At 36.6% G+C, this 22,244-nt stretch overlaps 1 protein-coding gene and 1 long non-coding RNA gene across 2 annotated transcripts; both read left to right on the top strand.

Moving 5' to 3' along the window:
* The first annotated feature begins 549 nt into the window (after positions 1–549).
* On the top strand, positions 550–2,386 carry LOC149662853 (uncharacterized). The gene is made up of 4 exons (XM_089842377.1): positions 550–787; positions 985–1,092; positions 1,194–1,453; positions 1,551–2,386. The coding sequence occupies exons 1-3, from the start codon at positions 702–704 to the stop codon at positions 1,447–1,449; spliced, it is 450 nt and encodes a 149-aa protein (XP_089698503.1). The 5' UTR covers positions 550–701; the 3' UTR covers positions 1,450–1,453; positions 1,551–2,386.
* Positions 2,387–3,850: 1,464 nt separating this feature from the next.
* On the top strand, positions 3,851–6,804 carry LOC149662854 (uncharacterized). The gene is made up of 3 exons (XR_016368676.1): positions 3,851–4,488; positions 5,867–6,362; positions 6,437–6,804. It is a non-coding gene; the product is annotated as an uncharacterized LOC149662854 (long non-coding RNA).
* Positions 6,805–22,244: the final 15,440 nt, after the last annotated feature.

The following is a 22,244-nucleotide window of genomic DNA, read 5'->3' on the forward strand; positions in this document are numbered from 1 at the left end:
TTATATCTACGTCTTCTTTTGTATTTTAAATACACCCAGTTCATTATAAATACTTTCCTCAGAAGAAGATCTCGTCTTGCCTTCGATTGAGCGGCCATTTTTATTTTACCGTGCAACAACGTCACAACCGGGACGTTGCTATGGTAACGGCAAGTTCACGCTTCTATGAAAAAGAGTACGCTAAAGCGGCAAGCGAACGCTAAACGCGACATCTAGCCAGCGGGCGTTTTTACTTTTCTCGCGCGCTTTCAAAAACCCGCAGCTAGACTTTTTCTAGCTTTAATGAAAATGAGGCTTAAGACTAAAGTCACGTAGTAACGCTTATAAAGAAAGAGATTATTTCGCGCCAAGAGAATACGTAATGAAAATAGCTGCACCTATTGTGATATCATTGGTTTGACTAGATTATAACATAAGTTTATAGATATATTCATAAGAATAACACTTCGTAGGGCCTGGGCTAGAGACTTAACGAATTGTATATATTTCAACTTTTTGAAAAAATTTAAAAATTTTTAAAATTTTAAATATTAAAATCCCTAAGGATATTTGAAATTTTAGAAAAAAACGTTAAACTAGTTATAAAAATGACTGCACATATCACCATCATCATAATTTTCGTCTTAATATGGACTTTATCTTAAATTTTTGAACGTCGATATCACTTAAACGCCGCCAAACCTCTACAATGCCCTGTCGCCATGGATACACCCTGTCCTTACAATGACGCTCATCCAGACCGTCCCGTTCAACTTATTGCGGAAAATCTAATCCCAAAAGTCTACTTGTAAATAAATCTAAATTATAACAGTTAATAATTTAACATGGAATGAGTTAATTTAAAATATAATACGTAATACTTTCGTGTGGTATGACTTTATTTAAAATTTAAATAGTTAATATTTTTGGGGTGGTAAAGAATTTCAGATCAAATTTGCAACTTGAGTTCGGGATAAGTTTATGAGTATTTAATAATTATTTTAGACCGCCACAGTTCGTAACTGTTGTTTGGAGTGTGGACGAGGGGTTTATGGAGGACACGCCGATATCAGATGAGGATGAGGATGACGAGATTGATCCCATAGTCTGGTCGTAAGTTTCAGATTTCTATAACACGAACATCCGTATTAATATTAATCATATCATCAGCATAATTTGAATTTTAACATAATTTTGAACTATGTTAATTTCAGTTGTTGGGACTATCATCGACTATGGATGGACGGGTATGCCCAGCTTCCGGTGGCGTTTAATCCCCCACATTGTATGTATTGTGGCAAAAATGCTCTACGGTGTCGCGGGTATCAGAGCACATGTGATGCTTCCTCGGTAGTCTTCTATTGTATGAATAGTAGATGTCACTATTACCGAGGAAGCATTTACTACATCAAAAATGATGTAGTATATATGTGTTCTGGTACCGAGAGTTGGTATCCGCTAAACTACTAAATTGGTATGTTATTTATTTTTTCGTGTGTTAAAATCTTTTTATTATTTGAAGAATAAATAAGTGGGGTGGTGGTGATAGTTAGTGTTTTTCAAATTGATAGAAGGGAATTTCATAAAGAAACCTGTTAAGGATTTAATTCATCTATTAAAATGGTTGATTCAACAATATGTTCTAAATCTTTGCTCTCTACAACAGTTTGACCGTTCTTTTCCGGACGTCACTATTTTCCCCCGTTTTATTGTTTATGCGTGACTCCTGAAAGTCGTTTCCCCATGTAAAAAAAAATAAACATAATTTAAAATGTATGGTATTTGATTTATATTCCCCTATGTAAAATACCATGTTGGTAATAATGGTACATCTAAACCAGGGTTGCTTTGGGTCAGGGAAAAACTGGAAAAGTCAGGGAATTTTAAAATTTTCAGCAAAGTCAGGTTAAAGTCAGGGAATTTTATTTCACTGGGTAAAATTTCTGGGGATTAGTTTCTATTGAAAGAGTAGTGTAAGTTTCTCCTCGTCTTCTTTTAACACAGAAAACTCTAAAAGCAATCTTTAAAAATGCTTAGAATCGTTTTCGTATAGAAATGCGCTCTAAAAAAAAGTTTCATAGACTGTTATTTATATTTAAAATGATTCTTATTCATTTTGGTGCAACAAATACATTGGAAAACTTAATGTACAGATTTTATTTAATTATAAGCCCTTAAAACGTGCTGTAAAAATTTACAAATCTAATTCTTTATTTTGAATCATTTTCGAATTTAAATCTTTATAAATATGTGCACAAGTATTTTAAACATAATATATGCTTATCATTCTCACATTCTATAATAAGAACAACAGAATTCATGGTGTGACCACTCTGTAATCAGTCTAATCCTGATGAACCGAATCCATTTATTCCTCTATCGATGTCGTCAAGATTCTTAAAAGCTGATTAATATATTACAATCCTTAGTGAATTTTATTGTTTTTTATTTACTTAACATTCTTCGAGATTAGGATACCTTTTTATTTAAAAGACTCTCGAACACACCGACAGAGGGAAAATGGATTTTATTCTTCCCGATTAAACTGGTTGAACTGATATATTTTGTATATACTTTGTTAAAGTTACGTATATTAAATAAATGTGAATATAATTTTATTTAAAGTTCAATACATTTAATTCGTAAAACGTGATATGGAGTTTTTAGTTTATCCTAAGCACACCGACACATTCGATCAAATTTGTGTCTTCTTTCGAATCACTTTATCTTACCTTCAAACGTGATAATAGTCCGTCACGAAACAGTTCGATTAGATGTTTTTATTCGAGTTTTTAAAAACCAAAACTTTCAATTTTACGTTAGAACATCTTCGCAAAATAGGCTTAATCCTACGCGAAATTCATTTTGCAAGTAATCGATTTTGATAGAGTTTTTCAAAGTTAGATGAAAGCTTATGCGGGATAAAGTTATCGGAGATTTATAAATTACCTTTGATTACCCACAAAAATGATTATGATTACTTATGATTATCCAAGAATTCTAGAAATCAAATGATCGATTTTTACGGTTTTGTACACTTAATTATTTAAGTGACTAGCCCCTCGCTGAAAATTGCTGCTAATATAGCTCTTAAGTATCTCAATTACTTTACTCTCTTTATGAACGATATTAATCGCCATAAATTTCTTGATTAAGCTTTGACAGTGCAATTTTATTTATGACCTTATTTTTTATATTTTTTCAATTATGCTAGACGTACTTTTAATAGTCTTTCTGTTTCAAATGAGTTTCGAGGATTTTATTGGTACTGGGAGGTGATACTTAAGGTTAAGAGACACATTAGCATATATGCCTATATAAAAAACTATTTAACAAATGCATTACGGAATTAACTTTATTTTAAATTTGTCTAAAATCGGTTTAAGCCGTACTTTGATGCTAAAATAGCTCTTAATTATCTTAACTACTTTGCCCTCTTTATAATTGATATTATTTGCCATAAATTTTACTTTTAAGCTTTGACAATGTACTGTTAAGTGTGGGCTCATTTAATTTATTCAATTAGTTTATAACTTGTCTGTACAATTTTTTTTTGCATCCGGCTGCCCATCTAGCACCCCGACCATAAGTGATCCCCAACTATATCCTGCTGGTGTATCGTGTATGAGGCTAGGGTCTACCGACAAAAAGAAGACCTGGGGTACGAATGACCACCCTTCTGCCATTGAACTTTCTTTCGCGCCAAATTCGAAATTTGTTATATCTAGATGTCACAAATCCCAGACAGAGGACGACCTAAGGAACCATTTAACGGATCTCGGAGTGGACCGTCTTGACATAAAACCGGTCAACGAAACAAACCCATCAAGGTATAGCACCTTCTAATTTGAAAGCAATAGGAAATACGATCATATAATATTGGACCTATTAAACTGGCCAAAGCCAATTGGAGTAGCAAGGTTCTTTTTGTTTACATAAAGCCGCTGGAAAAATACTGGTGGAAGATTCCAAACGACTCAAACTCATTCGGCTTGACTAACGAACAGCCTGGAACTTATCTCCCCAAAAGGCCTTAAAGTGGCTCATTTAAATATTCGAAGCCTTCCTCGCCACATTACCGATGTTCAGTACATCCTAGGGAAATACTCAATAGACATTCTCGGCCTTACAGAGACATGGTTGGCAGATCGTACTTTGGATTCCACTTTAGAAATTCCTGAATATGCCTGTCAAAGACTGGACAGAAAACGACAAAAACAGGGGGGCGGTATTTGTATATACACTCGGGAAGAAATATTAACCATCCCGTTAACCACGAATACAGGATCAGATACGGTCGATTCCCACCTAGAATCCGCATGGTTTGCTATTCCTGAGAAGAATTTTAAACATTTAGTTATCGGTATATGCTACCTCCCCCTAACGGGAATTATGGTAACTGCTTCGAAGATCTTAAAGTCCAAGTAGAATCTCTGAATGCTGACAAGCACAATCGCGAAATAATAATTCTGGGCGACTTCAATACAAACCTGCTTGCCTCTGCCAAAAGTAATATAAGAAACCTCCCTTCGGGAGGAAAGTATACAAAGGCGAATATTTCCCGATACATCCTCGTACCGCGAATGTCCCTGCGCACTTATACGGCAGTAAATAAAGTTTAAAAAATAGGCCCGGGCCGCGTAAAGCGTAGGAATACATTATCTGATGTCGCGATTGCGTCGGCTGCTTAAGTTATGTCAATTTCACAGATGCATTGTAATTTTAAACATTTCCAATGAAATAATTCATGCAGTATTTTTAGATTTTGATGATAATCAATCATTAATAAACAGGCAGTGACTCGATTATAGGATTTTCATAGGTCTTTGCATGAAATTTGAATAAAACCCTTACCTTGCCAAGGTATATGACTAAAGCTTAGTTCCCACTTGACCGAAAACACGACGGAAACACTGCGTAAGTACCTCTGCGGTAAAACATCTTCCGCAGAACGCGACCGAAACAGCTTTCGGTCGGACAGAATTTGTGTTCTAATTTTGACGCAGAGGCCGACGTAAAATTATTTTCATAACCAATCAAAATTCGTTTCGGGATGAAGCTTCTGTTGACGTCATAATAGGGGAGTTTTTCATCGCCGCTTCGAGGTTTTTTTTAACTAGTCAGTCGCCATTGCCACATTTGCATGTAACGAACTTTTGAGTCTGAATTCTCAAATTGGATTAGATTGCGAGTCGCTCTTGTCGTGTTTGTATTTTGAATCTCTCTGACCTTCATTTGGTAGAAGTAAGCTCCCAAATTAAGATACCATCAAGGGAAAATCGAAGGCCAAGGCTTAAGTTATTCTGGCTCCGAGTCCCAATTTCAACTCGTGTCACGCGACTACCGGTCGACCGCCCATTTCTGTCGGAATTCGGTCGTATGTGTGAACCGAACTAAAATCTTGCCGTCGAAGGCCTGCGTAAAACTCAATTTTTTGACGCAGCGCTAAAGTTTTCGGTCGTCATTTTCGGTCAAGTGAGAACCTAGCTTAACACTATACATAGATAGATTTTAAAATGGTGTTATTATCAATCTCGAAATTGGATTCTTGTATTCATAATTTTCATCTTCTTGGCTTCACAACAAACTAGATTTTCGTTTCGAAATAATTGTATGTGAATATTTATTAACAAAATCAGGAATCTTCTATTTCTTTACGACAGACGGCTAAGCAGACTACACGAGTTTGAAGCGCTTTTTCCAACGACCATATCAAAGGACTAAGATCTACCGTACCTTGTCCATGAGCAATAGTGTCTGAATATGGTATTTGGCGGTTCGAGGATGTCTCGCGTGTTTTAACGTTATGCCTATGGCGTCTTGTATACTTCCCTCCCGTAGGGAGGTTTCTTATATTACTTCTGCCTCTGCTAATACCAATATCCAGAGTCTAAAATCGGCTAACTTCGGCTTTGAGCAAAAGATTAAGAAACCAACGAGAGTAACGCTAACCTTATGTACCTTAATGGACCATATCTATTCAAAAGACGTGACCCGTATCTCCTTGGCAACAAACATCCCTCTTGGAATCTCAGACCATGACATGATTCTATGTGTCCACAAACGAAAATGCTTCAAGGTCCAGAAAACACTTTTAAAAGTTAGAAGCTACAGGTTGATGAATTCGGACTCATTTATCAAAGATGTTAAAAATAGACTTGATATTGAACTATCCACTTTTAACGATGTTGATACCGGAGTTGAGATTCTTCGCTCCACTATAATCAGCACTCTAAATAAACACGCTCCTCTGGTCACTAGAAGATTCAGTACTAACGATCCTCCGTGGCTTACACCAGAGGTAAAGCATACCGTGCACCTTTGTGACGTATACCATCGGAGAAGTCGGAAATTCGGCTTTTGATCCTTCGATGATCTCTATAGTAAGTACAGAAACACAGCGACCGACATGTTAGGTTCGAGAGACGGAACTATTTTCATAAAAATATAAAATTAGGGACGGAAAGAACCAGCCAGGCTTGGCGCGTCCTCAAGCCATTCCTGAATTCCAAGAAGAAATCCATCAATGCTATCAAATCTAAAGAAAAAACCGTCACCGATAGCCTGGAAGTAGCCTCAAATTTCAACGAATTTTTTACCGCTTCTGAAACGCTGTTTTCAAACACCTTTAACCCTCGAGAATCAAAGCAAGCTACGGATAACGCCATGTTCAACTTCCAGGAAGTTGACAAGATCAGTGTTTTCCGGTATCTGAAGAATTTATCCTCGAATTTTTAGACTTTATAACGATAAAGTTCATTAAGCCTGTGGCAGGCCTAATCTCGCCTTTTGCAGCAAAAATTATAAACATCTCCTTCTTAACAAGTCGATACCCAGCTGCATGGAAGGAAGCCAAGGTGGTTCCAATCTACAAGAAAGGCGACAAAACGGTCATGGCCAACTACAGACCAGTGTCGATTCTCCCTGGCCTTTCTAAACCACTGGAACACTTTGCCTAAAACACGATGAATTCGTAAACCTCGACCCGCACCATGATTAAAATCATAAAAATGCAAAAGCGACGCATTGAACGCGTACATTTTTTGTAAATAAAACAAGCTACTAGCCCACTACAGCCCCTAAAACAGCTGTCTACAGCTGTTTCAGGGGCGGAAGCGACGGAATAAAAATAGAGGGCGAAAACAACCCGTCAAAGGGGGTAATGTTGAGGGAACGAAATTCAAATGCAAGGCGCGTCCCTTCAACGCAATTATTATATTGAAATTTTAGACAATTAAGTAATATTTAAGAAAAACAAAGCACTACTTTCAAAGTCTAAACTTTAAAAATACGACGATACGAGAAGGCGAAGTAACGGGCAACGAGAGGTAAACATTTTTTTAAATGGCAAAAATTAACGGTAAGCCAAGGCTTAGCGCAATTTCACCGCCTTAAAAAAAGTGCCAAGTTTCGAAATAGATTGTGGGACAATAAAAAGGTGAAAAATTATGAAATTAGTCTTATATTAAAGCTTGAAACCTACTTTATATTATATTTAAAATCCATTCATGAGCAAATCCTCAAAAAATATGGAAATGACAACGAAAAAGGACCCTTTCTCAAATTTGTTTCCCTTTAAAAAAGTGTGCGGCCGCAAACGTGGTGAAAATGGGGAAAAGAGCTATCCAAATGACGATTTGGCCGGCCATTTGGCTTGCCAAATGTTTGGATAGGGTTTGAACCAAATGAAAAGGGATTTGGAGTTACAGAATACCGTTTAGAGTCATTTGGAGGTGAATCGATCCCAAATCCAAATGATTTGGATTAGGAACGATCCAAATGCAGTTAGAGAATAGGGTCCCTGGGCTGTTTGGGATGCAAACCACTTTTCTCCGAGCGTTTTTATCAAGAAGGGGTTTAAACTAGTTAATTTTTTTGGGACATCTAAGGGTAGAGAAAAAAAAATGAGGAAAAATATTAAAATGGGATTCATCGTTTGTTGCACCAAGGTTTCAGACAGAAATGAGGATTGAGGATTGAATTTCTCGGAGGGGCCGGAGGCGTTCCTCTACTGCCCAACCAACGACGCCCATGCAAAGCCCGTGCGCCGCGCTCACACAGGAGGGGACTTTAGCTGTATAGGATTGTTTTCTAATATAGTTCAAAGTTTACATTAAAAATTCATAACTTACAAGTATTATCATGAAATTCACACATGACACTTTTAACACCAAATTGAACAATTTTACAACCTTCGTGGGACGTTTCCTAAAAACAAGTGCAGATTTTAAATCCGTAGATGCAAATTTTAAAATTTTACTGGACAATGCCCAAAGCCCTGTGTCTAGGGCGCTAATACGCGTTTATTGGTTTTTACTTATAAGTCTTAGAAGAGGTCTATCATGAGACTAACAAGAGATTGTTAGTTAAGAAAGTGTTAGGCAACACTAAGAACAGTTCATAGCTGAGTCTTGCGCAAAACAGGAGATTTTAAGATGCATGCTACTGAAATTTCGTAATATTTTTAAAGTTTTTAAAAAATTACGCAACTTACCTTATATGAAAAGTATTATCATATTGACACATAAAAGGTGGCCACAAAATGCATCAAATTTGTTTAAATGGAACGTTGTTCCTTTCAGATATCTTTAAATTTTCTACCGCAAGGTCCAAAAGTTTTTCGGTTTTTTTCAAATTACTTTTCCTCTCCAATTATGTTGAACATTATTTGGTTAATTTTTCTATTTTTCTTTTTTCTTTTTTTTTTGAATACGCAAGTATTTGATTTTTTTCCGTTTCATTAATTTGTGTAGTCAATTTTTTCAGCTGCTCTTCTAGGTTGAGCTTATTTTTATTTAATACCTTTCAAATATGAGTTTATTTTAATATAGAGACTTTTAAGGTGCTGTACAAAAACCGATCTTACTTCTAGTTCCTCTAATGTGGAGTATATTTTTTGGTTAATGGTTTCTGTCGTTATGTGATAATTGAAATTTTCCATGTTTATTGGATCATTTTCGTTGTTTTGAATTTCAAAATTTTCTTCAATAGAGTCTTCTTCATCCGTGTTAACTGAAAATCTAAAATTATTTCATGTTGTGTTATTTGTGATTCAGAAGACTAATAGAAATGAAATATTTTATGATTTTTTATCCACTATTTTTGTTTAACGAAATTGGTAGAATTTATTACAATTTAGGAAAACTTACCGCATATTTTTACAAAAAAGAGGATATTATCGCTTGAAAATGTTTATTATTTTTTTCCTGTAAAATATTCTCCCCATTTGTTTTATAGTTTTTGTCCTTTCTGAATAAAAAAAAAGAATATGAAGGCTTTTAATATATTATTATCTAAATCATATAAGTTACATTTATTAAGTAAAAATTCATACTATCATTTTCTTGTCATGGAGACATTTCTGGACGACCCATCCCCAGCCTTTCTTTGGGTTACACCCCGTATTTATTTTTAATAAATCTGACCAATGTTCAATTGGGTGTTCCAGGCAGTAGACAAGTAAGTTGTTGATCAAATCATCATGATTAAAATGTTTCGATTCCGTCACGTATAGTTCGTTGTCGTTTGGGAAAGTGTAGACGCCGCGTTTACTTTTTGTTTTAAAGCAACGTTTTTTCATGTAAATTGGACATAAGTTCTGTAAGGGTTTGGAGAGTTAGGTACGTAGACATCTGTATGGGAAACAAAATAACAGTTACGAGTCTCTAAATGGGAGCGTCTATTTTGGTAAGGGAATGGATAAGGAAGTATGAAAATTTATATAGTTGTTTTATGTGGTTTGGAAAATGTTAATGAATTTAAGGTATTGTATTGTTAAGTATCATTTAAATTTAATAAGAATCATATTAAATGCAAGAGAAAGCAGCTCTAGATTGTCAACCATACCTTATAAGAGAGGGAAACCGACTGACTAATAAAAATAACTATAGCTCCTCATAAGCCAAGACTAACGGGAGGGGGAAGGTTTTCATAGGTCACTTCAGTTCAATTCTGTTCCTTATGACAAAGTCTTAACATATATCACTAAAAAATCGCCCCCTCTTTGGCATAAACAAGAATATTTAACATTGTTGAATAACATCATTATTTTTTAACTTTAATAACTCAACACAATGCTGAAAGTTAATCTTATTTAAAATTTTCGTAAAAATATACGCAAGATTGTTCTTTGTGGACACGTACTTTAAGTCGAATTTTTCTTTTTCGAGGTTATCACGAAGAAAATGATATTTGATATCAATAAGTTTCGATCGGTTATTTTCCACCGCATTTTGTGCAAAATACAATGCGGATTGATTGTCGCAATAAATCAATGTCTTTTCAAATTGAACTGCAAAATCTTTCGACAGTTCTTCTAATACTGGTTGTAACCATAATCTTTCTTTCTCTGTTTCCGATAATGCGACATAATCCGCCTCCATTGTAGATAATGAAACCGATTTTTGTTTATGTGATCTCTAAGAAATCGGTGACGAACCATACATATCCGCAGGTCCGTTTACGGGTATCTTTGTCTGAACCTCAATCGCTATCTGGGAATGCTTCAAGTTGCATCCTTGCTTGTTCTCCGTATCGTATGCTGTATTCTGCGGTCTATATAACATATCGTGTCAATTGACAGAGCCTATTCCAATGTACATAACCTGGGTTTGAGTTAAATTGATGACCGAAAATAAAATATCTGGGCGCGTTCGTTGTGCGAGAATTAATAATGTGCCGATGAACGATTGATATGGATAGTGTTCCATTTCTTGTTTTCCACGATCATCATTAGGACTAACTTTTTTGTTAAGATTATACCAGCACTTCAATTGAATTCAATTGTGTTTATTTAGATAATATTTTTACATAGGGCTGTGGAAAGAGGGCAAAGTCGACTGCGATTTATAGCCCTCACTGGTATGATATGTTATCAATTAAATCAAACAAACAAAATAATAAGAGAAATAAATAAATAAAAAAATTAACATTGTTTACATTAATCATCCCTTGCCTCCCTTTAAAAGTAAACAAGAAAAATTAATTTAAACGATCCACCTGAACAGCATTCTATAAATTATTTTCTAAAATTACGTTTTTAAGATATCGTTTGGTTGTAGCAACATTTTTGTAGTTCTGAATATCTTGATAGACCGTGTTGTACTTCTTAATGCAGTTGTAAAATACGGTATACGGACTAAATACCCCCAAGACAAAAGACCCCCGGTCATAATCCCCCATTTTTAATAACGTACAAAATCCCCCCTCTCTCAAGACAAAATCCCCCGGTCATTTTCCCCCCATCGTAGTTAAGAGTACAAAATCCCCCCACCCTCTAGACAAAATCCCCCCACCCTCTAGACAAAATCCCCCACCCTCTAGACAAAATCTACCCACCCTCTAGACAAAATCCCCCACGCTCTAGACAAATTCCCCGGTCATAATCCCCCGACAATAAAAAATACAATATCAATATTATCTAAAACACTGGAAGCCTCAGCGATCTGGTGGCGTAGTTAATTAATTAGCTGGCACCTTTTCCAAAATATTTTCCTATTAATTAGCTGGCACCTTTTCCAAAATATTCTCCTATTAATTAGCTGGCACCTTTTCCAAAATATTCTCCTATTAATTAGCTGGCACCTTTTCCAAAATATTCTCCTATTAATTAGCTGGCACCTTTTCCAAAATATTCTCCTATTAATTAGCTGGCACCTTTTCCAAAATATTCTCCTATTAATTAGCTGGCACTTTTTCCAAAATATTCTCCTATTATTTAGCTGGCACCTTTTCCAAAATATTCTCCTATTAATTAGCTGGCACCTTTTCCAAAATATTCTCCTATTAATTAGCTGGCACCTTTTCCAAAATATTCTCCTATTATTTAGCTGGCACTTTTTCCAAAATATTCTCCTATTAATTAGCTGGCACCTTTTCCAAAATATTCTCCTATTAATTAGCTGCCACCTTTTCCAAAATATTCTCCTATTAATTAGCTGCCACCTTTTCCAAAATATTCTCCTATTAATTAGCTGCCACCTTTTCCAAAATATATTAGCGACCAACAAGGGTATGCCTTTTCCAAAATGTTATTTTTTACATTTGTTGGGGGGAATTTGTCCTGGGGCTGGGGGGAATTTGTCTTGGGGCTGGGGGGAATTTGTCTTGGGGCTGGGGGGAATTTGTCCTAGGGCTGGGGGTATTTTGTCTTCATCATCCATTCGGGGGAAATTGTCCGGGGGATTTTGTCTCCTACCTGAGGGGATTATGTCCTTTTCTTCTCTAATGGGGGGATTATGTCCGGGGGATTATGTCCAGGGGGGATTATGTCCTACATTCGTAAAATACAGTGGTTTGTTTTTTTGAGGTATTACATTTTCGCACTGTTATTTAGTTAAAATGTCTAGTTCTTTGGGTTAGTACGTTATGATTAAATAATACATTTGTTTCTGAGGTTATAGTTTTATAAATGAATAACAAGTAAGAGTAGTCTATCACTTGGTAGATATTCATAAAAGATTATTTTGGAAACAGCGGTTTTGTTGGGAAACCTTAATACTCATTTTTGTAGCACATTATTGTTGTTTAGATTATGTTGTGTCGTGTTTCCTCATGCCATTGCCCCATATATTAAAAATGGGTAGAAGAAACTGTAGTAAAAGTCAATGAGGGTGTGCCGAGGGAAGATATTTCTACAGAGACTTATCATAGAACAGGAATTGGCTAAGATTTTACAGATGTGTTTAACATGATCATCCCAACTTAGTTTATTGTCAAAATATATCCCTAGATATTTATGCTTATAGACTCTCCTTAGTGTTGCGTCAGTGATTATTACGACACATTGATTCATCTATAATTTTCCCCTGGTTAGCAAAGATTATAAATTCTGTTTTGGATTTTTATTTTTAAGCCGGTGGCTTCCAGCCAAGTATTAGTTTATTCCAGATAGTTATTCGCGATTTGAACTAAATTCTTGAGATTCAGGTTGTCTAGTAACATTAAGGTATCACCTGCATAAGGATTTAGTATGCCTTCCGGTAGCACGTGAACTATGTCGTTGATGTAGATATTATTAAAGTGTAAGGGTGAAAGTATGGAGCCCTGGGGTACTCCAATCCTCATTTCATTTGGGTTTGAGGTGTTACTTTTTATTTTGGTGATACAATTAGGTAGCGTTTTATCCAGTTTATAGCCAGTCCCCTTACATCACGTTTTTCAAGTTTTTCCAGTAATCTTGAGTGCGGAACGCTGTCAAAGTCTTTTTCGAGGTCTAGAAATAGACCTAAGCAATATTTCCTTTTATCTAATGCGTCCAAAATGGTCTTGTAGACAGTAGCGGTGGCCAGTTCCGTACCACGATTTTCTCGAAAGCCAAACTGGCGATCTGAGAGGATCTTATACTTTTTAATAAGGAGTTTAATCTAACATAGACGCATTTGTCAAGGACTTTAGCTATACTTGAAAGCATTGAGATTGGTCTGTAATTATTCGGGTCAGACGGGTCCCCTTTCTTATGGATAGGCGTTATTGATGGCATTTTTAATTTATACGGATATATGACGGTCGTGAGCGATAAATTGATAAGGTAGAGGAGTGGGGTGATAATAATATCCAGTATATGACGTAGTGGTCTGGGGTGTATTTTGTCTACTCCTGGACTTGAGGACACTGGCAGAGATAACACTATATTTCTTAGTTCTGGTTCTGTCACTTCGAACAGAGCACATGTTTTCGGGTTAATTTCTATATTTATTGGGGTGTCTAGTCTCTGAGAGGAAACTATAATGCTAGTGAAATGATCATTTAACTATTTTGGGATAATACTATCCGGGATCAGTTTTTACCTCTCCGAGTGACGTATGTCACAGAGAGGTTCTAAAATCGACAGGCATGTCTCTGTGTGTATGTGTGTCAGGCTGTTGTTATTGAGTTACGCCCCAGGGGACCGCGTTCGCAGTTTCCGAATCGAAGCAAATGTGTTCGCTATTACCGGACCGCATTCACAGTTCACGGAAAATTCAAAATTTGAGGCTATCCACAATTCAACAAGTCACTATTACTTTATCTGACTAGTCAACTGTCCATTCCACATGAGCTTATTGGCTTCTAACACTACCATCTTCTGGCCTTTGTTTTTGTCTATTCCACATAGACACCAGCCTGTACACACTAGCTTCTAACACCACCATCTTCAGGTATTTGTTGTTGTCCATCCCACATGGACACCAGTCTGTACACATGGCTTCTAACACCACCATCTTCTGGTCTATGGCTTCTACTCCATCATCATTCTTAAGGTTAAGACATACGCGGTGATCGGCCAGGGTTACGAGAAACGTCCGGCCTCCCAATGGCGGGGCTTCCACCAAAGATTCACGCAATTGCGCTGTTCTTATCCATAGCTTAGATTCGAAACCCTTATATACTATAGTCTGTCAAACGAAAGAAGAGCCCTGAGAAATTTGTCCAAATTGGTGTCGCCACCATCGACCCCATAGTACTTTATCAACTTGTTTTGTTTTGTCAATAGTCGTCTGTAATATAGTCTGCTATAAACAGATAGGCTTAATCGCAATAGAACCAATACATTTTGCAATATATATTTAATATTTTTATGTTTCATGGTTTTTTACGATCATCGAGTATTAAAGAATATAAAACAAAATTAACGACAAGACACCAGTTTTATCTTTGTTGAATTAGCATTGCAATATATTTTAATGACATAAGTTAAAGTACTTGTCATACAGCAGACTATATTACAGACGACTATTGAGAAAACAAAACAAGTTGATAAAGTACTATGGGGTCGATGGTGGCGACACCAATTTGGACAAATTTCTCAGGGCTCTTCTTTCGTTTGACAGACTATACCTATTTTAGTAAGGCGAAACAACGGTCGTATCCTTCAATTCAAACGTCGTTATTGGTCAAGTCCCTCAAGAATGTTTAATTATTCTTTTTTTAAATGATGTAACGCTCAATAAGGTGAATAACTATCGAAGAAAATATATTATATTAATTATATTTAATTTAGTTTTTGTGATAATCTTTTTTCTTAACTCAAAATTAATACAGAAAGAGTAAAACAGAACTCTTTGTGTTTTTATGTGTGTGTCCGTCCGTTGTTACACTAGTGTACCACCAGGGGTAAGGGAGTTGAAATGGATTGGAAATGATGATGGGCGACCTGCGGCACCGTATCTCTCCCAATGTACCTCGCGCACGCCCGTACCCTTCGGTAGGCGATTGCTAAGTGCTGCCGCGTAGCGCCATTTTATTTTTTTGAGAACTATCTTCTATTTTTAAGATAGAGGGAGCGCCCTTTACAATTTCGTCCAGTACGACCCTACCTAACCGCTGAGGATGCTGGGAGTACTATTGTGCCGTAGGTGGGGGTACACAGGCAACGCTATAGGAATGGGAGTTTCCACTCCATTCCTCTCTCCTTCAAGGTACCTCATTAGCAGTTCTTCGCCTTGAGTTGAGGTGTTACATAGCTTACTCGATCACGCGCATCACGACGCTAGCTGCTCGTGTTACTATAGCGCGAGTAGCGCAGCGTCCGTGAGCTCGGATCGAGTGGGCTATTCCCGGAGTTTGTGTCATCTGGGTGCACGGCAGTGCACCCGCCAAGTTGTCGTGCACTACCAGCAATCCGAACATTTCAACCTCATTTTGACCCCCTCTTAACTCGGTACTGGGGAATAGTACACCACTCATATTTGCACCTCAAGGGCACAGTGTTAATCCTAGGAAGTCCTCCAACTTCCAGCTTTCTAACTCATTTGGTTTCTGTGATAATCCTATGTGAAAATGACACATTATGAGACTGACTGACTGACTGACTGACTGACACATCATCAAAACCTCTAGGGCATTTCCGGTGGTGCTGGAATGATGAAATTTGGCATACTTGTACCACTAAGCATACAAGCAAAGGGAAAAGTCCCAAAAGCGGGAGTTTCCCCCTTTTAGCCCCTGAAATGGGGGTTTAAAATTAGAGTCATAATCTAAACCTCTAGGGCATTTCCGGTGGTGCTAGAATGATGAAATTTGGCATACTTGTACCACTAAGCATACAAGCAAAGGGAAAAGTCCCAAAAGCGGGAGTTTCCCCCTTTTAGCCCCTGAAATGGGGGTTTAGAATTAGAGTCATCATCTAAACCTCTAGGGCACTTCCGGTGTTGCGGGAATGATAAAACTTGGCATACAAGTAGGACTTAGCATACAAAGAAAGGAAAAAGTCCCAAAAGCGGGAATTTTCCCCTGTTAGCCCCTGAAATGGGGGTTTTATAATTTATATCCCCTCGTAATAGGACATTATAATTTAATTTTTTCGTCTTTTAATTTTAATATTTTTTACTAATATGATTCTTTCGTATCATTGCAAAATTTATGTTTTTTACATAATGTTTTAGTAATTAAATTTTTTACTCATTTCCTTTTCATTTCGTCTGAAATGGTTCTAAGCGTGTTTTGATTCATTTAGTTTTTCTTAAATCTATTCTGTTGATTAAAAGTGTTACTTGCCACAATATTGTGTTCTTCGAATAGAAATACGGTTAATAATTATCACAGTCTGAGAAAAAAAAGAAAGTTGAATGCAAAAAAGTTGAAAAAGGCAAAGCCAAGTAAAACTCTTGGAAAGAAGAAATAAAAATCTAAAAGTACAAATGTTTATTTCACTTCATAATCCTACTTCTATAAATCTACAAGTACATGCACGTACAAAAAGGAGTGAAATCTCACCAAAAATATCTCTGTAAAAATATGCCAAGTTGTTTGGCCGTAAAAAGAAGTGAGATCTAAAATACGGCCAAGTTATTATCTCCAGGTGAACCAACATTTTATTCGACTTAAAACTTCTCAAGAATGTTTTTCTGACTTGGCCATTAGCATTCCAAACTTGCATCCTTCTTCTTTGCACCCGTGAAGGTGAAGAACGGAAGTTACAAGTTTAACCAGAAAGGCTATTCAAGAATATTTAACCAATTTGATTTAATATTTTAATTTCTATCCATATCTGGAATTAAACGAATCCTTGATATGCAAATGGCCAAGTCAGAAAAACATTCTTGAGAAGTTTTAAGTCGAATAAAATGTTGGTTCACCTGGAGATAATAACTTGGCCGTATTTTAGATCTCACTTCTTTTTACGGCCAAACAACTTGGCATATTTTTACAGAGATGTTTTTGGTGAGATTTTCCTTTTCCCAATCCAATTCTCATTTTTCTGCTGGTTCTTGGTGAGTGTGGATGTGCGATCATGTGCGACGTATTTTGAGATTAAACTTTTGCAGTCTGTGAATGATACTTTTTAAAATATTCGTAATAGTTTAAAGATTAAATATTTATAAACGATATTCAAGTGTTAATTTCTTAAGAATAAGTTAGATTACAATAGAATTTTGAACGTCCGAGGCTTAAGCTTCAAGTCGTCGCCATGATGCCACATCCACATGGTTCTTTGGAAGGGTCGAGCTGGCCAAGTTCATCAGCCAGAGTTTTGTAACGAGTATATTTACCACCTCAACTAACTACCATTGTCTTGTGGAGTGAGTCAATCTAAACGCTACCCTTTTGTTAAGAGATGTTATTCTTTCTATTACGTTTTGTTTTTTATTTGTTGCGTCAATATAAAGAAATTTGAATGTTATTATTTATACTTTTAAGAGGACGATTGAGCATTTGATATAATTCAAACATTTGATTTCAGCCATCATTTGTGTAGTTCCCCTGAAATGTCAAGGAGTAACGATCAAGCATCAGATTTACTGCCAAGAACCGGAGTTTGAGTCTAGTACTGGAGTTGCTGTCAAGTACCTCAGTTTCCTTGAAGGATTGAAATTACCGACAACGAGCAAAGCTACCGTCAAGAGGCAAAGTTACCATCAAATACCGAACTCACCATCAAGTGCCGGAGTCAAGAATCAGAATTACAGTCGAGAATCCCAGTTTCATTCAGTTATGGCTTTCATATTAAGGCATGTAGTTTTAAAGTGTTAATTAGATTTGCCCAATATTTTTGATTGAGATTGAACGGTAACACGAGAACATTTGGCTTCTGTCTTTGTCAGTTTAGGTCAGGGCTGCCCGACTCCTATTGAGTCATACATAGTTTACACTCATGGAGGACTCAAACTATTTACACCAGAAGGTCAGGATATCTAGAGCGCAAAAGCAGACGGCTATCTGTCCTCTAGGCAGCACGGCCTCCTGGTGTAAATGGTATGAATTCTTCATGGGTGTAAACTGTCTATGACAGTGCTATTTATGTTGACCACATATATTTCTACCTCTTAATACAATATCTTGGCCCATTAACAATTTATGGTATCCGTTCTTACACAATCGTGTTTAAAAGAAGGAGTATTTTACTTCCATCTCTTCTTTCCCAAGAGTAAATATAGTTGTCCGAATGGGGTTGCTAAAAGTAGAGGAGGTCATCAACTACTATATACACGTGATTTGACATCTACTGGTCCGAGGCGTCAAAATATAAGTGTGATAACTCTAGAAGGCAACGAACGTGAAAATCCTATTTCTCACCGTGAACATTCTGCTTCTTATAGTCAAGGAACTGCGGCCGTATTCTGCAGAAAAGTTAAGCTCCTCCTTCTGCTCTTGGCTCGCTGGATGGACCGTCAACCATTGCCTAGGTCTTTTAATTGGCTACGTCTACCGATGACGTTACATGCCTTGGCTCAGTGATTGGGGGTTCAACCGGCAAAAATAAGCCTCTGAATTCAGTTCAGTTTGAGTTTCAAGTTGAACCAAATTTCGGTGTAAGGTCAGTGTACAGTGTAAATTTGTCGCCAAAGGTCAGTGCTGCAACCTTTCACCCGAAACGTTTAAGCTATTAAACGCCACCTATCATATGAACTGAATAGTAATTTCGTGCCGTCTGCTCTTTTTTAAATTTAAATGACGTCAACGTATTTGAGACAGCCGCGTGTTAAGGTAACATCGTTTAATGCTGAGTAAGTAAGTTATATATTTTCACGTAAATAATGTGCTTGACATATTTTTATAAAAAATTAAAAACCAATTGTAATTGCCGAATTAAGTATTAAACGTCAAATCTTTGGTAGGATTTTACTTTATTTAACTAACCCAACCAACACTTGATTCTGATTAATTAGACCACCGGGAGTTCGAAACAAATAGTGAAAAAATTCTAAACCCGCCGCAAGTTCGTTAAACATTTTTTTGAAAATTTGAAAATTGCATGTACTTACCGCCATTAAGACCGCTACGCACCTAAACGCATTCTGCCCTCAATCTTGAGAAACTACTCGGGGGGGGGGGGCGGTAAATATAATAACAAGTACTCGCGACGGAAATCAGGGAGCACACACTGCGGAAATATAGCTATGAAATTTTAAACAACCGCTGAAACATTTACAATTCTCATACCAGGATAGAAAAATATTTGAAGCAAGCTCCAATTTTAAAAATAAACAACGATATTTTGCTAAATTGCGTAGATTGTTTCGGAAGTAAATGAAGAAATACAATAATACTTTGGAAAAGGCGTAACATTATTTGGGAAGTAAATGAAGATAAACCACGATATTTTGGAAATGGCGTAATATTATTTGGGAAATAAATAAAAGATAAACAATAATATTTTGGAAAAGGCGTAACATTATTTGGGAAGTTAAAAAAGATAAACCACAATATTTTGGAAAAGGTCTAATATTATTTTGGAAACTTAATAAATGTATTTTTTGGAAAAGGCATAATATTGTTTGTTAAGTAAATGAAGATAAACAGCAATAGTTTTGAAAAAGCGGCCAATTATTGGGAAGCAAATGATGGTGAACAACAATATTTTAAAAAGGCTTCAATATGTTGGAAGGAAGTGTATATTAAAAATTATATATTATTAACTGCAAAACTGTTTATACCGATGGCTATGCATTAAAGTGTGGCACTTAGCGTTACCCGAGAAACACCACTTGGAGGTGGTCAAATTATTTTTGACCAACTTGCGGCGAATTTAGAATTTTTTCACTATTTTTTTCGAACTCCCCGTGGTCTAATTAATCAGAATCAAGTATTGGTTGGGTTAGTTGAATTAAGTAAAATCCTACCATCTCCTAGTGTATAAACCATGTCATTAACATTATTTTTTGTTGTAGATGGGTGCAAGCTTCTTGAATAGCCTTCCTTCAGTTTTTGCTGAAGATTCCTCAAAGAGCCTTCTGCTTTCCATGAACATGGTGCTCATCCACCTGCCACTGAAAAACACAGAAATGGTCATAAGAATGGTCTCTATTCGACGTAGGGTATAATAGTCCGCCTTCTGAAAACTTATTTGGACATTTTTTTGAGATAGAGGGTTGCTGCAAAGTCAGTTAACCATAAAGAGTTACTGCGGTGTCCTTTTAATTTTATTCTTCACTTCAACATTTCATTGTTCTTTTTTCCATCATTCCTTGCTATTGTTTCTGCATGCATGGCCTTCCTTTATTGTTTCATTTGTAAATGGGCTAAACTTTCTTATAGCTTAGTCGCTGCCTAGTAAGAAAAGCAAAAAACGCTCATAGCTTCCGCTAATGCATGTTTGGAGGCTCTACTCATGTTTGCGTCTGTTTGGCAAATAATTACTGAAAATGAAAGGGCTAGGAATGAGTTCGAAAAGCTAAGGTTTGAAAATAAAAGGTTTAGACTGGAGACCGAGAGTATTCAAGCCAACATCATGACCGAAGTGAAAAATTGTAGCCTGAAAATAATGACTTGTTTTGTTTTTTGAAGACATGCTCAAGCGAAGCATGTTCTACTTTACTGTAGATAATTTTCTAAATGCCATGAAAGGTTGTTTGAATAACGTCTCCCTGTATTTCGATTATTTTCAATGCTCAATTTGGCATGCACTTTCTTCATGACGGCATGAACTCTCTCTAATTATTGCGTTGTCCGTTGTGATTTTATAGTACTCATTGTAGATATTCTATTAATTCATTTTCACCACAGTTTCTTCAATATCCAATTTGACACGTACTTTTTTTTCATTCTCTCATTATAAATAGTTATTTTTTTCGCGTTTAATCCATTTAATTTATTACATGCGCTATTCGCTTGTATTTTATGACTTATTTCTCACATACGTGTTAGTTTACTGTTAACTTATATTGTAATTTTGTAGACGCTTCATTTAATAAGCCAATTAAATTTATTGCATGGGTTATATGCATGCATTGTATAATTTATTGCATGGGTTATATGCATGCATTGTATAATTTATTGCATGGGTTATATGCATGCATTGTATAATTTATTGCATGGGTTATATGCATGCATTGTATAATTTATTGCATGGGTTATATGCATGCATTGAATAATTTATTAGATAGACTTCATAACATTTCTTAAATTATTTGGATTTTTGTTATCATTGACTGTTATTAAAAGGGGTTGTGAGCCTGTGTGGATAGTGCTTGTCACGGGTTTCTCCCAAAACGTTCTTGCGTAACCAACCTACTGACCGCTACAAACCTATGGACACGTTGGCTCGATGAAGGACATAATGCCCACGGTATTTATCTCGACCTCTCTAAGGCCTTTGATTCTATCCCCCATGCTAAGCTGCTCACAGCGGTTAACAATGCGGGCATATCGGGCCTTGCACTAGATTGGCTCCAAAACTACTTGCAAGACCGCAAGCATCGTGTGATCCTCAGCGGAGTTCACTCCGAATGGGTCCCTATCGAACGTGGAGTTCCCCAAGGCTCAGTTCTAGGTCACCTACTATTCAACATCCTTATTAACTCCATGCCGGACACGATCAAATATTCGCAAATTCTTCTCTTTGCCGAAGACACTAAACTTTCAAAAATGATTAAAACTCACGCCGATTCTCAGTTACTCCAATCTGACCTTAACTCAGTGGAATCCTGGGCTTCACAAAATGGCTTGAACTTTAACGTTAGCAAATGTGCCGTACTACATCTGGGATCTTCAAACCCCCGGTCTACGTACTACCTCTATGGCAAGCCCTTGACGACTACCGTCTCTGAACCCGATCTTGGCATAATTATGGAACCCATTCTCAAATTTCGCTCACAAACAAACAAAATATGCAAAAAATTATCCTCCCTGTCTGGACTCATTCGACGCAACTTCGATGCTCGCTCGTCGCACCTAATCAAGACCCTTTATAATGCCCTTGCTCTGCCTCTAATAGATTACTCCTCAACAATTTGGACTCCTAGTGACGCTAATACTAAAATCTCCCTTCAAAAGGCGCAAAATCGCTTAACCAAACTGACCACTAAACTAGAAAAGCTCCCGGCGATCACTAGCTTACAACACTT

This window comes from Phalangium opilio, unplaced genomic scaffold (assembly GCF_054372755.1).
Source record: "Phalangium opilio isolate 3A_F unplaced genomic scaffold, DU_Popi_V2 ptg000063l_1, whole genome shotgun sequence".
Taxonomy (NCBI): Eukaryota; Metazoa; Arthropoda; class Arachnida; order Opiliones; family Phalangiidae; genus Phalangium; species Phalangium opilio.

Coding starts and splice junctions, on each gene's coding strand:
- LOC149662853 (XM_089842377.1), top strand. CDS start 702: ATGGATACACCCTGTCCTTACAATGACGCTCATCCAGACCGTCCCGTT. Junction 788..984: donor CTAATCCCAAAAGTCTACTT/GTAAATAAATCT, acceptor TAATTATTTTAG/ACCGCCACAGTTCGTAACTG. Junction 1,093..1,193: donor ATTGATCCCATAGTCTGGTC/GTAAGTTTCAGA, acceptor TGTTAATTTCAG/TTGTTGGGACTATCATCGAC.